We start from the raw sequence: 14,790 nt of genomic DNA, 5'->3' as shown, positions 1-14,790 counted from the left end.
AAGTTCTTGTGTCCCTTTTGCTGATAGGGAATTTGTTGTGGTAGACGCCTTGGGTGTGGGTCTTTTGTGAAATGATTGTTCACAATTTTTTTTTATGTGTGTATTAACAGTCTCTATGGAGCAACCCGTGCGGTCTATTCCCATTCTTTGTTCCACTAATGTTGTGGAGCGTGTACCTTGGTCGATGTTTGATAGCATGTGGTACGGTTCTAACAAGTGGAGCACAAAGATATCTATAGACGTGACTTTTCTCGCATGTTCCAAACGAATGGGAAAGCCGAAAAGACGAGCAAGTTGATGACTGCTTTTGACCATCCTTCAATTCCAAGATTCCTTGAATAGGAGCATAGAAGTGGAGTATATCGACAATCAAGTAATGGTTGAGCACCTCCCATCCCATCCCATGGTATTCAAGAATGGTTGGACCAAGGAGTTGGTGAAACACGTATGTGGACCCTCAACAAGGATAAAACAATATACTTGGAGTTGAAGAGTAACTATCAACAAGTTTTCAATTAGTTTTTGTTTACAACATTTATTTCAATCTTGTTTTGTAACCAATAAAAGTGATTGTTGGGCAGGGCATCTCGAAGGCCATTCAATATATCGATGAAGGGGGAAATTTTCACTCAAACCTTTTTGAAGGCATATGGATTTCAACTGGATTAGAAATTAAAGTTATGCTTGTGAACTTCAATCCCGATTTGGGTGAGAATTTCTGTGTGATCTACCTCTGTTAATTTGTCTTGTCTTTTTAATTTGGATACCTCAGCCATTGATTCATGTTTCTTTAGGTTTTGAAGATTGATTTAAAAAGGATATTGTCGTTCTGATGCAGCTGGTGGATCGGAGTTAGCTATGGACAAACACTAGGAGGGCTTTATGATCAAATGCAAACATCCTAGAGTGTTTTGCAGGCTTTATGATCAAATGCAAACATCCTAAAGTGCCTTGTACATCCTAAACTCAAACATCCTAAAGTGCCTTGTACATCCTAAACTTTAGGATGTTTGCATTTGATCATAAAGCCCTCAGAGTGCTTGTCCACAATTATTTGTAATATCTCTCTCACATAGTGTGGAACCTACACATATATGAGGTCCAAATCATGTGAGAGGATATTACAACTAACCGTTGCGTTGAGGATTTTTTTTGGTATGTACCCCATGTGTGTACTCATAGCTAGTTTTTAAAACTAGCTTTGCTAGAGGTACATATACAAAGGTACATACATCACAAATACATACGTATTCTTGACCCATCTCGGGTCTCAAAACATTGATCTGAAACCACTTATTTTGTTCAACTTTTCTTCATAATCTAGATTATGAAGCAAAGTTAGATATTTTGTATTCATTTTTTCTAATATTAGATTGTGTTTATTTTTTACAAGAACCCTAAACAAATCATTTTGAAAACCCAATACGAGTCCAAAACGTGCATGTCCCCTATTTTGCTCTTTACTCCAAGAAATCGGCTGCATGATCCCTAGACCTTTGAGCTTCTTCCATCCATGATATCTTGCTGAAAAAGCACTTCAAGCTGCCGTTAAAGAGATGCTTCTAGATACTTTGAGCTGCTTGGAGCTCCTCCTCAAGCCCCAAATGTCGCCAAGGGTCATTTCTTTGGCCATCCAACATTAAAGGCCGAAATACTTTGGCCAAAACCAAAGGAAAAAGCTACTTTTGCTAGCTTTTATCCCTTGCTTGTGGGTCCCAATCCACTTAAAAATAAATTCCTCGTTTATGAAGATTCTGAAAAAAGGAGTCCCTTGGGACTTGATCCTTCCTTTTTGGTTGGCTTAGGCTTAAGCTGTCTCTCTAGGCCTGAGTAAGCTCCTTGGAGAGCCGCTTATGGCCTACGGGAGCTGATCTGGAGGCCTGCATGGCCTTCATGTGTCAGTCATGCCTTCCTTCCTGCCGGTTGGAGAATAACTTTGGGCCTCCCCATTCTCCTCTTTTTACTTAGGCCCACACTTGGGCCTTTAACTGATTTGGACCTACTTAAAGGCTTGGCTTGCCTTGACCGACACTTGGGCCTCACCTAAACTTGTCCATGGATAAAATCCATGGAATTTTTATCTGAGCTTCTTTTCAAAAAATGAAACTTAGCCCCTTGTTGTGGACTTTTTATGTAAGGCCTGACATGCTTTTAAATGAAATTTTGGGCATTAATTAAGCCCAATTCGGAAACCTAATGGAGACCCATTTCATTCTATTGAGTTCAAACTTGGACTAAATGTCCCAATGATGCGTATCAAACGAAATCCAGATCCCCACATGTCATCTCCCATTCTTCTTTTAATTTTGGCCAAAATTGGATATAAACAGTGTGATATTTGGACATGACAGTGCATACAGTTTTCGAATGTCAGTGCACGAGGTGGTCAAATCTAATGGCAACTTGCTTTTCACCATGGGGGGATAAAATGGGGGGATAAAAAAAAAGGAAGCAGCTTCTCACTAGACCCAGTCCGATCCTTGTGCAAGGAACTTTTGTGCGTACATTTTTTTTCATTTCACCCGTCAAAAACAAAATTTCACTCTAAGTTACCTCTTGTAACAAATACGTACTCAAAATTACAATTTCTGATCAGCACACCTACCCATGACTATTTTTATCGTAAAAATTTACTAGTATTCACCAAAGAACATCACTATCCTATTAAGGCTATAAACTCCATAGGAACATGTTACGTACAAAGAAATTTTATCCGGATATGACCCGGATACACTATTTATGACTGGTCATAAATACACCGATCTTTTATGACCGGTCATAAATAATGTATTCTGGATAAAATGAGTTATTTTTGTAAATCCGAGACGGATCCGAAAGACATACGTACCTCATGTATATATGTACTCATAGCTGGTCTTTAAAACCATATTTTTTTACTGAGGGTATGGAGTTTACTATCTGCTTTATTGCTTGTATCATGAGAAAAAATAATAAAAACACTTAGTTGCTTGTATCATCTACACAGAATACATCAATGAGTGATGAAAAACGGTAAATACGAAAAACTATGACTCTATTTAAAGTTGGAAAAGTGTGGTAAGAGACAATAAAACATCAAATTTTACCTTCATCCCCTTCAACGTTGGCGTTGTCACTAAACTCTATTGTCTGCATCAGTGTCGGGTGAAACTAGACTCCCAATATAGGGATAAGCACGAAAAGATAGGAAACACTTGTCAACCGTTCGATAAAAAAAACTTCCATCTTTCGGATTGTACTGAACTAAATGCCCCCTAACAGCCATTAAAATGTCGCCATTCTTCAAAATGAACAATGGTTTGAAAAGCTGACCATACAATGAATGTGTCTTATCATGAATCGCAACCAACTTGGTCCAAGACTCTCTTATACCATATTCCTTCATCACCCATAGCTCAACACCCAATCTATTAGAATTGTAGAGCGTATAGAGGCATCCACCTACAACATCCATTGTCAAGTTACGACAAGAATCAACATAATCAGGTTGTGAAACCTCCCCAAATGTCTCTCTAGCCAAATCAAGAGAGACAATAATGTCCTTGGACCGGACAATCGGAATCCAATGGAGTGCCCCACTCGCAAATTTCCCTAAACAAGTCCTATCAAGACAATGAGGACAGTCTCCAATCCTCCTCCAAGAATCAGTCCTTGACGTATACACCGCCACTCTATTTTGACTTTGCATATATTTAAATCTAACATGGAAAACTACCACCACCTTGTAATCATCAATAGACTCGTCATAACCAAATCCATAAACATGAAGCCACATAGGCGAAAAAGCGTGCTCGGAATCTGTGAGCTCATTGAGCTGCATTCCAATTTCGGGCAATTTCTTGGCTTTCCTCGTAGATGGGTTCCATAGAATTATCGTTGACTTGTGAATAGTGATGCACACCAATCCATTGCAGGAACCCACAATCGAAATCGAATCAGGAGATCCAACAAAAGGGCAATCAAGACTAACAGCAGTAGCAGATTGCTCATACATAATAGCAGAAATAGAACATGAGTTGAGATCGGGATGGTAATATCCTTTATTCCTTAGGAGGAGTCTATCGTGGGTATAATCGGTGTTTAACGATGCTACACTTAGATGGGTTTTTGCGAATTTCGGATGAGAGATCAAAGAACGCCATGATTTGCAAGCGCACGTGAATCGCAATAGAGACTTGACGGAAAGTCTCGAGAGTATTTCGACAATAATTTCTTGAGGGAGATTTGGCAATGGCTTTGAATCTTCGGCCCAATCAGGTTTTCGACGTATCGGGTTTCTTTCGATTGCCATGGATGGTGCTTTTGCTCAGTTTGGGACCAAAACCTAGTAGTATTAAAAATTTATGAGTGTACAACTCTTTATACTTTATTGCCCTAGTTATTCTCGTATCAAGATTAGGGTAAATTATACAAAACCCCTCCATCTTTCATGCCGTGTTATTAATCGCCCTTTATCTACGTAACGTCACAATCCCTGCACCCCAACTTTCCCAAAAATACCCCAATTCATGTACTACTACTTTCTATGGATAACTTTAGAACGGTATGAAGAAAATTAAAAAATTATTTCGAGATAACCATCGGAGGGCTGCCGACCAGAGGAGGGGCATGTTTCTCATTGTTTCTTGTCTTGCAGTATTAGGGTTCCAGTGAGTTTATTCAATGCTGGTCTGAGAGAGCATTGACCAGTTTACGTGGATTTTTTCCACGTACATCAGTAATATGGATTTTTTAAAAGGTCCAGTGAATATCTTCTAATTATCACTAGTTTTATGATAATTAATTTAAAAATATAAAAGTTATTATCGTGGAAAAATGAAAAATAACAGTGGAGACTCATCTCCATTGTGAAGTAAGTCTAAAATGTAAAAAATCAAAGTCTCTTTTTGTAGACTTGTTTTAGAGCTTGGTGGGAATGTCCAGACTTGACACTTTACATTCAATTCAACTAAAGTCAAAAACCAAAAGTCATCTATCAGGCATGTTTGGAAAATTTCCGAATTTCCTCGACCTATGCCTTCAAAATTCCAGCGTTGTTACCCCCGCCGCACGACCCACACCAATCCCCGCTCATACAAAATGTCACCGTTTTGGTGCAGTGGCGAAGACCCCGTTGACTTGCTCCTTCCCTGTTTTTGGTGGCCGAATAAATGGGCATGGTTTTACCAAAACTTCTATAAATAAATATGAGCAAAGGAACCCCATTTCCTTTTCAGTTTTAACAGCAAACATTGAGTACATTACTTGGAGAATAAGAACAAGAACTCGTGTAAACGCATCGTGGAATATTATAAAGAATTGGGCAAGGCTAGTAAGGCATAATCGAAGACCTAATTTAACCTTTGCTCCCTTTAGTACTGGTGTTGCCACTGAACCCCACTATAACTTCGGGGTCGGGTCGATTTGGGGTTACAAACAAGAAATATTCATCAGCCGCGCCCCAACTGATTGCACAAATAGTACTCAATGCGCGGAAAAACAATCCAACAAGGAAGAAAGTAAACAGCCGAATGACCCCGAGGATTAAAAATAAGCAAAGCAAGGTCCCCCAAGCATTCTAAAAAAATTTATCATCTCACTTCCACCAAAATGAACATCGATTTTCCGCTAAGTTAGAAGAGCACAAAATAAACATGAACTTGTAGTAGGCCGGATTAATACATAAATAGGTCATGGGGTCTCTCGAACCCAAATCCCGCTAGGCCCGTAGGCCCAAGGCGAGAATAAGGGCCCCGCGGGTCCTTCACCCATTTGGAAGATATCTGGGTTGGAGGACTGACTCGGGTTGTGCCAAAGACTGCACCAAACCGCAGCTGGCTTAGTACGGAGAAGATCGGATCGGCCACGTGGCACCATTCTCATTCGGCCACCTGGCGAGGACAAACGGAATACGACGAGTTTGGCCCAGGTACCGTATGGCCCAGCCACGCGTCATCATCACGGGAGGCCACGTGGAGCGGTCCCCTCGCGAGCAGAGCTACGCCTTTCGGCAGTAGTCAGTACAGATGCGCAGAGTGAACCCCGCAGGCCCACGTAGCCGACCACTCGAGCCCCACCCGACACGCTCAAGGCTGAATCCCTCCTGGCGCTTGGAGGCAGACAGGGTTGGTGATTGGTGACAGCATCCGGCACAGGATTGGGAGCATGCTCTCCCTCCAAACTTGATCCTCAATGAAGGCATTCCGCTATATATGCTCTCTTCTCTCACTAAGTTGAGTTTCCCTTCTCTATTCCAGAACTAACTTAGTCATCGGAGTGAGCTGGTAGGCACTAATCGTGCATTCTTTGTGCAGAGACAGGGAAAGAGAGAGGAGACCTATCAAATGCATTTCACAGTCAAGTAATCCATATCAAGTAAGAGAGGATTAGAGTGAACACCAACCCACAGGACTCTACCCATTTCAGTTTTCAATACACATTTCCTATCAACAAAAACGTAACGAGTTCCATTTCAAATGGATGAGACATCAAAATGAAGAGGCATTACACATCAAGAACATCCATCAATCTTAATGCATCGACAGTTGGGCTAACTGTCATCTTTCACTTATAACTCCAAAAACTTCAAAATTCTCATTCTAAGCATTGTCAAAGACACGAGCAAGTGAAACCACAATTTTCACGCTAGTTTTACCACAATTGCTAAACCTCGCTAAACATGAGCAAAGAAACACTTTCGTGGTTGTATTATCAAACACTGAATACATTACAAGAGTACTAAAGCAAGGTAAACAACAAAAAGCAGAAACTTGAGGTAAACTGCGCGAAAGTATACCAAGAGAAATAAAACATCTAGTTTTACCTTTATTCCCTTTAATAATGGTGTTGCCACCAGATTCCAGCATCAACGTACACCAGTGTCAGGGTGAAACTAGGCTCTCGATATAAGGATAAACACTACAATTTGGGAAAAACCCACGAATCTTTGGATAACTAAACGTTCCATCATTGGGATTGTATCGAACTAAACACAACCCAACAACCATTAAAACGTCACCATTGTTCAAAATGCACTTTGGTGTGAAATACTCACCATATAATGGATGTGTAACATCATGAATCATAACCAACTTGGTCCAAAACTCTCTTATTCCATATTCCTTCATCACCCATAGATCAACATGTGCTCCATGATACCTGTAGAGCATACAGAGGCATCCACTTAAAACATTCATTGTCGAAACAAAACCACCATCTCTACTATAAGCAGGCTGTGAAACCTCCCCATATGTCTCTTTAGCCAAATCAAGAAAGATGATTAACTCACTGGACCTGTCTCTCACAGTCCAATGGAGGGCCCCACTCACAAATTTCCCTTTACCAGCCGTAGAAATAGAATGAGGACAGTCTGCTATCCTCCTTCAAGAATCAGCCCTCAACTCATATACCGCCACTTTATTTCGACGATAGTCTGTATTAGATCCACCATTAAAAACTAACACAACCTTGTAATCATCGGTAGACTTGTCATAACCTAACCCACATGCCGGGGACCAGTCATACGGTATCGTAATACTTGGCAGCTTCCTATACTTCTTCGTAGACGGGTTCCACAGGAATATGGTTTTTTTCTTATCGGTACGGATGCACACCAACCCATCGCAGGAACCCTCAATCCAAAATCCATTGGAAGATTCTACGAAAGGGTGATCAATGCCGACAGCAGTATCAGATTGGTCATGCCGCATGATCGAAGAGATAGAACATGACTTCAAATCGCCATGGTGATTACTATTATTCCTTATGAGGAGTCTATAGTGGGTGTAACCAGTGCTCGAAGATGCTGAACAGAGATGTGTTTTCACGAGTTTCGGATCCGAAATCAAAAAACGCCATGATTTGCAAGCGCACCTGAATCGAAGCAGAGACTTGACGGGAAGTCTCAAGAGTATTTCGACAATGATTTCATGAGGGAGATTTGGCAATGGCTTTGAACATTCGGCCGAATTGGTTTTATGAAGTATCGGGTTTCTTTCTGTCGCCATGGATGGTGCTTTTTCTGGGTTTGAGACCAAAACCTAGTAGTAGTACAAATTTACGAGGGTACAACGCTTTATACTTTATGGCCCTAGTTATTGAACTGTCGTATGAAGATCAAGGTAAATTGTAGAAAACCCCCTCCATCTATCACACCGTGTTATTAAACGCCCTTTTATCTACATAACGTGCATGCCCGCACCAATTTTCCTAAAACTACTGCAATGCGTACCCTTTCTACCATTCTACGGATAACTTTAGAACGGCATGAAGAAAATTAAAAAATTATTTCTGAGATAAGCGACGGAGGGCCTTCCGCAAACCAGAGGGGAGGAGTTTCTCATTGTTTCTTGTCTGGATGTATTAGGGTTCCAGCGAGATTATTCACTGCTGATTTCAGAGATTGTTGACTAGTCTATGCGGATTTTCTTCACGTACATAAGTAATATGGATTTTTTAAATGGTCTCGTGAATATCTTCTGATTGACACTAGCTTTATGATAATTACAGTAATTTTTAAATGTAAAAGTTATAATTGTGGAAAAAAAGTAAAGACTCATCTCCATTGTGAAGTGAGTCTAAAAATATAGAGATATGAATCAAGTCTCATTTTGTAGACTTCTTTTAGAGCTTGAATATTGGAATTTCCTGACACTCTCTTCATTTGAACATATAGTCTGACGGTCCGACACAATTAGGAGTCGCCGTAAACACAAGACAAACCGGGGACACATAAAAATAACATATGGGCGTGTGTCTACACTGGGGACACAGAAAAATACATATGAGATATCGCATACAAAAGTTATAATAAGCACAGATGACTGAAAACACAGGTAACAAGGTACTTGTAAGCCAAAGAATCTATAAGCTTCTCAATAAGCAATTCAATAAACAACCCTCCTGTATAATGGTGCACAACCAACAAAAGGTAACATGAAATACAACCGGTAGACAACAGGACGCACAATCCAGTAGATGCTAGCATACTTATTTAAGGGATTCAAGTTGAAAACCTATAAATGTATTCCATATATAACTGATACTTCCAATTAGTATATACTGTAAGATGGAAACATGAACACAATTAAAACATTCCTCCCACTTGGCAATGAAGGAAACATTTTACTCCTCCCACTCTCCAAAGAAAGAGAATATTAACATTCCTCTTGAGGGTTTTTTTTTTTTTTTAAACTTATGTTCCACCAAGTTAGAAGCACACAAAATGAACATGGATTTAACCTGTATAATTTCCAACACCCATTTCCGAATCAACAAATTCCCTTTGAAGACCATAAGACATACAAAAAAGGGGGGGGACCAGCATATAAGAAACCTAAATCCTCAGGCATGTTCCACATATTTCAAAATTTTCATCATATTCCTCCATGTTTCTGGAGATGTTATAAAAGAATCAAGGCCACCTCAACAACCCATCATCTTGTTAAACATTAAAAGATAAAATGATCTGAAACCATATCTAAACAATTTCCTTCAAGGTCAACAGGCGGTTTTACCAAAATTTGGTCACTTCAACAGATATGAGCAAGGGAACCATTTTTTATTTCGGTTTTAAATCAACATTGAGTACATAACTGAGAGATTGAAAATAGTTGGGGAACGCAAGTAAGAGATGATAAAACATCTATGTTTACCTATGTTCCTTGAAGTATTAGTGTTGCCAGTGAACCCCACCGTCAGACGCAATGTCAGGCGAGACTAGGCTCTCAACATAGGGAAAGAAATTAAAACGCGCTGAGCAATTATGAATCGTTGGATAAACAAATGTTCCATCTTTTGGATTGTACCGAACCAAATGCATAAAATTATGCAGTAAAACTTCACCATTCTTCAAAATGCACAATGGAGTGGTGGAGTAAGGACTACCAGATGGATGTTTCACATAAGGAATCACAACCAAATTGGTCCAAGACTCTCTAGTACCATATTCCTTCATCACCCATAGATCAGTGTAATAACGATAGGCATGTAGTATACAGAGGCATCCATTTAAAACATCCAACAAGCTCCTATACACATGACCATCTCGCTAATCAGGTTCCAAAACCTCTCCATGAGCCTCCTTCACCAAATCAACAGAAACAATAATAGAACCAACATTAGAATCGCTACGCCCAGTCCAATGAAGGGCACCATATAAATATGTCCCTAAACCATCCGAAGGAAGACGATGAGGAGAGCCTTCAATCCTTCTCCACGAAGGAGTCCTCAAGGCATACACCTTCACTTCAACCTCAAAACCACTTGTACCAAACTTCCCAAAAAATCCTGCCCCCTTGTAATCATCGGTAGACTCATCGTAACCAAAGCCATAACTGATGAAGGGCGGATGCGGTATGTCGGTCAATCTCTTGGAATTTCTAGTGGACGGGTTCCATATAAATACTTGGCTATCAATCGCAACGCACACTAAACCATCACAGCTGCCCACAATCCTTACTGGACAATTAGATGCTTTCGAAGGGCAATCAAGGTCAACAGCTGTGTCAGATTGCTCGTTCAACATAGAGTGAAGAGAGCATGATTTGTTATCATAACCGGGACTCAGAACACTTAGAAAGAGTCTATGGTGGGTATAATCAGTGTCCGTAGACGTTAATCTGAGATGGGATTTCACGAATTGGGGTTGAAAAATCAAAGAACGTCATGATTTGGAAACGCACCTGAATCGCAGCAGAGACTTGACCGGAAGTCTCGATAGTATTTCGGCGATGAGTTCCGTCGGAAAGCCTAGACAGGAGGTCTTTTTGGGTTCTTGACAATTGGAGCTGCTTTCGGTCGCCATGGAAAGCCGAGCTCCCAGATGAGGACACAACGAGGATCTAGTCAGAGAAACCGGACGGGAATTTGGTTAATTGTCCTTTAGGCTTTGTTTGTTTTTCAGGGAGAAAGCGAGGGAAAGAAAATGATAGGGAAAATTGGGAAATATGGGGGGGGGGGGGGGGGGGAGGAAAGGGAATGGGAGAGAAATTTTAATTAATTCTTTTGGCAAAAGCCTACTTCATTTCTAGACAAGACTTACGTTCGAGTCTCATCAGTGGCAAGAGAATGTGGAATTTGTTCTCTTGCCATCCTGTACCTAGGTGATGTTGTGGGGACGGTATGTCCTCACGAACAGTAGTTATGGCTCGAACCGAACATTTCACAATGAGTAGGGAGCCCCTATGATCACGCCCTAGGGGGTTGCTATATTGAACGTCCCCTCCAACCCTTTTTTCTAATAAAAAAAACAGTTGAATTTTTTTTATTTTCTCTCCTCTTTCTCTCCAATCTAAACAATTGGAGGGAAAAAAATTTAACTTTTTTTTCTTTTCTCTCACTTTCTCTAAATTCCAAACAAAGCCTTACATCCCTTAAACTATTCGAAAAGTGTCTTATTAGTCCTTCAAATAATAAAACTATTTACTCAATAACTACTTATTTTTTAAATAAGTGTACTTATTTTTTTAATTAAATGTAATGTATTATGAGAGAATGACATGTCTCGTAAAATAAAAAATAAGCATTTAAAAATTAAGAACCTAAGCAAAACAAGGTCGTAGTCCCTGAACTAACAATGTCCTTGTCCAGTCCAATTTTTGAATATAAAAAACGTTGGAAGGGCCTTTAAAAAGGTTAACGGAAGTAGGAAGGACTACTCCATGTTAGTGGTGATTCTATTCCTGGTTTTCCACCTCCACTTACATAGTCATACTCACATAAGAGATAAGACCCGCACACACTAGACACTCTTTGTGTTAGTGGTCGGAGACGGAGAGGTGTGGGCATATGGGGGCCAAGGCCCCGTGGTTTCTGGGTTTTTTTTATTAATATAAATATAAATATATTTTTAATTTTTTTTTGTTTGTTGAAAACATCTAGGTATTGTATTTTGTTTTGGGTGTTATTTAGACATAAAAATGCCTTCGTTTTTTGTCCCAAAACCCAATTTCTCTCTCCGTGCACGGCCTCTCATAAGTTTTTTCTTCAATTATTGATCTCATTTCTTTTTCTATCTCTCTCTACTTTCTACCCAAAAAACCCTCCTTCAAAATCTAAACCAAACAAACTACGTATTAGATATCCGAACCTTCAAATTTCAAAATCTTGTTCATAGTTCAGTCCCCGTGTTTACAAAATTCTGGTTCCGTCCCTGTTAGTGGTGATTCTATCCCCAAAAAAAGACAAGAAGAAATTTAGCTATTTAATTCAGTTAAACTTCTTCTTCTTCTTTTTGGTGTTTTTTTTTACCCCACACACAACAAGATATTTATCTTGCTCAGCTCCGAGTCTCGTTAAATTATCAGCACTTTGATTGGCTTGTGGAGTACGTACACTGTTACATCCCTACCAACTTGATCATCGCAGGTTCCATGATCGGTAACACAATCCGTTGAACTTATTTTGCTAGAACTCCGAACTTTTTGAGCAATATCATAGATATTTTCTAAAATATTTGGGTAAAAATCATAAATTTTTATGTTTTCGATTCCTCTTAACGATATGAATCAATAATTCACAAAAGTATGATAAAACAAACAATTGCAGAAAAATTTGAATAAAGACAAACTAAAAATCACCCAAAAAAACTACATGAAATAGGCACTTAAATCATTAATGTAATCATATAAAGCGGATAAGCTCAAGCAAAAGCAAAATAACTTGATTAACCATTTATACAGTCCGGATTTGGTCAAGACGTCCTGATCGGAGCTTAGGTCCGGACTTTTCCCACAGCCGTCGGATTGTGTTTTCGAAGGTCCAGATGCACGGATAGTTTGTTCGCGCGAGTTCGCGCGAACAAACTATCCGTGCATCCGGACCATTGAAAACACAATCCAACGGCTGAGATTATGGTCCGGACCTAAGCTCCGGTCAGGACGTCCTGACCAGATCCGGATTGACCATTTATAAGAGTGCACATGCCATAATTATACAAATTAAGTTTCTAAAAGAGCCATCCCAGGCTTTAGGTATACATACAACATATTTTTGGGGAAATCATGGAACAGTGGAGAAAGGGGCAAATATTGCCCAGGTCATGGACAACTTTTTTCGGAATTCATTTGAACATGAGAAGGAGAAAATTAATTCCCAATACATGTAGAGGGCCACCTAAAATGACTATTATGCCCCTAATGAAATAAATCCTAAATCTTGAATTCCAGCCACCGTTCTCTCATTTTATCCTTCCTTCCCACTCGTACGCTGCTGAAGAGCAAGAGAACAACAGGGGAGGGTTCCGCTTCTGCTCTCGTTCGACCTTTCTCCCTCACCTCTTCTTCCTCTCTTACATCATCTCTCTGTAAGCTACAGTACTCTCTCGATTCCGCCCAAGAAGAAGCAGTATCTTCTCCTTGACCAAGTGATTTCGTAGTCGTACGCATCTGGTAAGGAATGTTTTGGGTGTTTCAATTTTTTTGCAGTTTTCTCTCTTTTCTCTTCTCTCATTTCATCCATGTGTCTGTTTGTAAGCAATTTGGTTTTTTTCATTGTACGAATGAGTGGTCTGGTTAAGGTAGAAGTTGTTAGGTTTTAGGTTAAGTTTCTCGTTTTCTATAATGACGTGAAAACAACGCAAGCAAACCATTTCGAGGGCCTTCACTCTAGTATTGTTTCCATTGACAATGTACAAAAGCACCATAATTTGTTCTAACTGATGGAACAAATTTGAAACTTTCTAAGCCTAACAATGTGCAAGGCACAGTAGTATGATTGCAGCAGAAAAAAAAAAGTGTGTTGACCCTTTACAAAGGTGTGTTGGTCTGTATGAAATGTGATTCTTGTTTAAGTCATGTAACATTTTTTTTGAAAATAAAATAGTTACTCTTTAAGTTACCTGATGTTACTCATTGTAAGAACTTTTATTGCTCTCTATATAAGAATCTTTTGTTGCTCTCTATATAAGATTGTATGCCTTGACTGTTAAGGGAATTAAGGTAAAATTCGATGTTTTATTATCTTTGACAACACGTTCCCAACTTTACCTAGAGTCAGTTTTTGGTTTCACCGTTTTTCATCACTCATTGATATATTCTGTCTTAATGAAACAAACAACTAAGTGTTTTTTTATTTGTTTTTGCTCATGTTTATTGAATTTTATCATAATTTGGGAAAACCATCTTAAACTACTGAGAAACTTGTGGCTTTATATGTCTCTACCTTTCAAAATGATTGAAAATGATGGGATGGCACTTGATTCTTTTATTACACTTTCGAAAAGTTGAAGGAATAGGCAGATGAAAGTTTTGAAATTTTGAGAATATGGATCATAGATGACCCTTCACTTTAGGCAACTACTGATGCATTATTGATGAAAGTTTTGAAATTTTCAGAATATGGATCATAGATGACCTTTCACTTTAGGCAACTACTAATGCATTATTGATGTAAGTTCTTGATTGCATTATATGTAATGGCAAATTTTTTTTTTATGACTTATTGCCTTGAAATGGAATTCTATGTTTTGGTTGATAGGAAATGAGTATCGAAAACTGTAGTATTGAAATCCATGTTTATTTTGTGCGCTTCAAACTTTGAGGAACATTGGTATTCTTTTTGGTGGAAGCGAGAAGATTAAAATGATTTAGACATTGCTTAGGTTATTTTTTTTCCTTGGGATCATTTTGCAATACTTTGTCCTAGTTTTCCATTCTGGTAAATTGAGATCTTAGTAAAGCAAATAAACCACGAACACAACAGGATCTAGCCCTGGCTTAGTTTTACAGGCCCAAAAACCAACTGAAGGAAACAAAGACAACAGATAACTTTGTCATAGTTGGACTGATTTTCCACTCATTTGCTATTTGTGCG

General features: G+C 39.2%; 3 protein-coding genes across 3 annotated transcripts; all 3 read right to left on the bottom strand.

Moving 5' to 3' along the window:
- Nucleotides 1–2,906: 2,906 nt before the first annotated feature.
- On the bottom strand, nt 2,907–4,310 carry LOC131318058 (F-box/kelch-repeat protein At3g23880-like). Its single transcript, XM_058347850.1, has one exon. The coding sequence runs from the start codon at nt 4,289–4,291 to the stop codon at nt 3,116–3,118; it is 1,176 nt and encodes a 391-aa protein (XP_058203833.1). The 5' UTR covers nt 4,292–4,310; the 3' UTR covers nt 2,907–3,115.
- A 2,588-nt stretch (nt 4,311–6,898) lies between these two features.
- On the bottom strand, nt 6,899–8,019 carry LOC131318061 (F-box/kelch-repeat protein At3g23880-like). Its single transcript, XM_058347854.1, has one exon. The coding sequence runs from the start codon at nt 7,983–7,985 to the stop codon at nt 7,362–7,364; it is 624 nt and encodes a 207-aa protein (XP_058203837.1). The 5' UTR covers nt 7,986–8,019; the 3' UTR covers nt 6,899–7,361.
- Nucleotides 8,020–10,027: 2,008 nt separating this feature from the next.
- Nucleotides 10,028–11,070, bottom strand: LOC131317039 (F-box/kelch-repeat protein At3g23880-like). The gene is made up of 2 exons (XM_058346617.1): nt 11,021–11,070; nt 10,028–10,598 (listed from the first exon to the last, which is right to left on the bottom strand). The coding sequence occupies exons 1-2, from the start codon at nt 11,068–11,070 to the stop codon at nt 10,028–10,030; spliced, it is 621 nt and encodes a 206-aa protein (XP_058202600.1).
- Between the last annotated feature and the right edge of the window lie 3,720 nt (nt 11,071–14,790).

This window comes from Rhododendron vialii, chromosome 2a (genome assembly GCF_030253575.1).
Source record: "Rhododendron vialii isolate Sample 1 chromosome 2a, ASM3025357v1".
NCBI lineage: Eukaryota > Viridiplantae > Streptophyta > Magnoliopsida > Ericales > Ericaceae > Rhododendron > Rhododendron vialii.
This window is presented reverse-complemented; position numbering and strand designations above follow the sequence as displayed.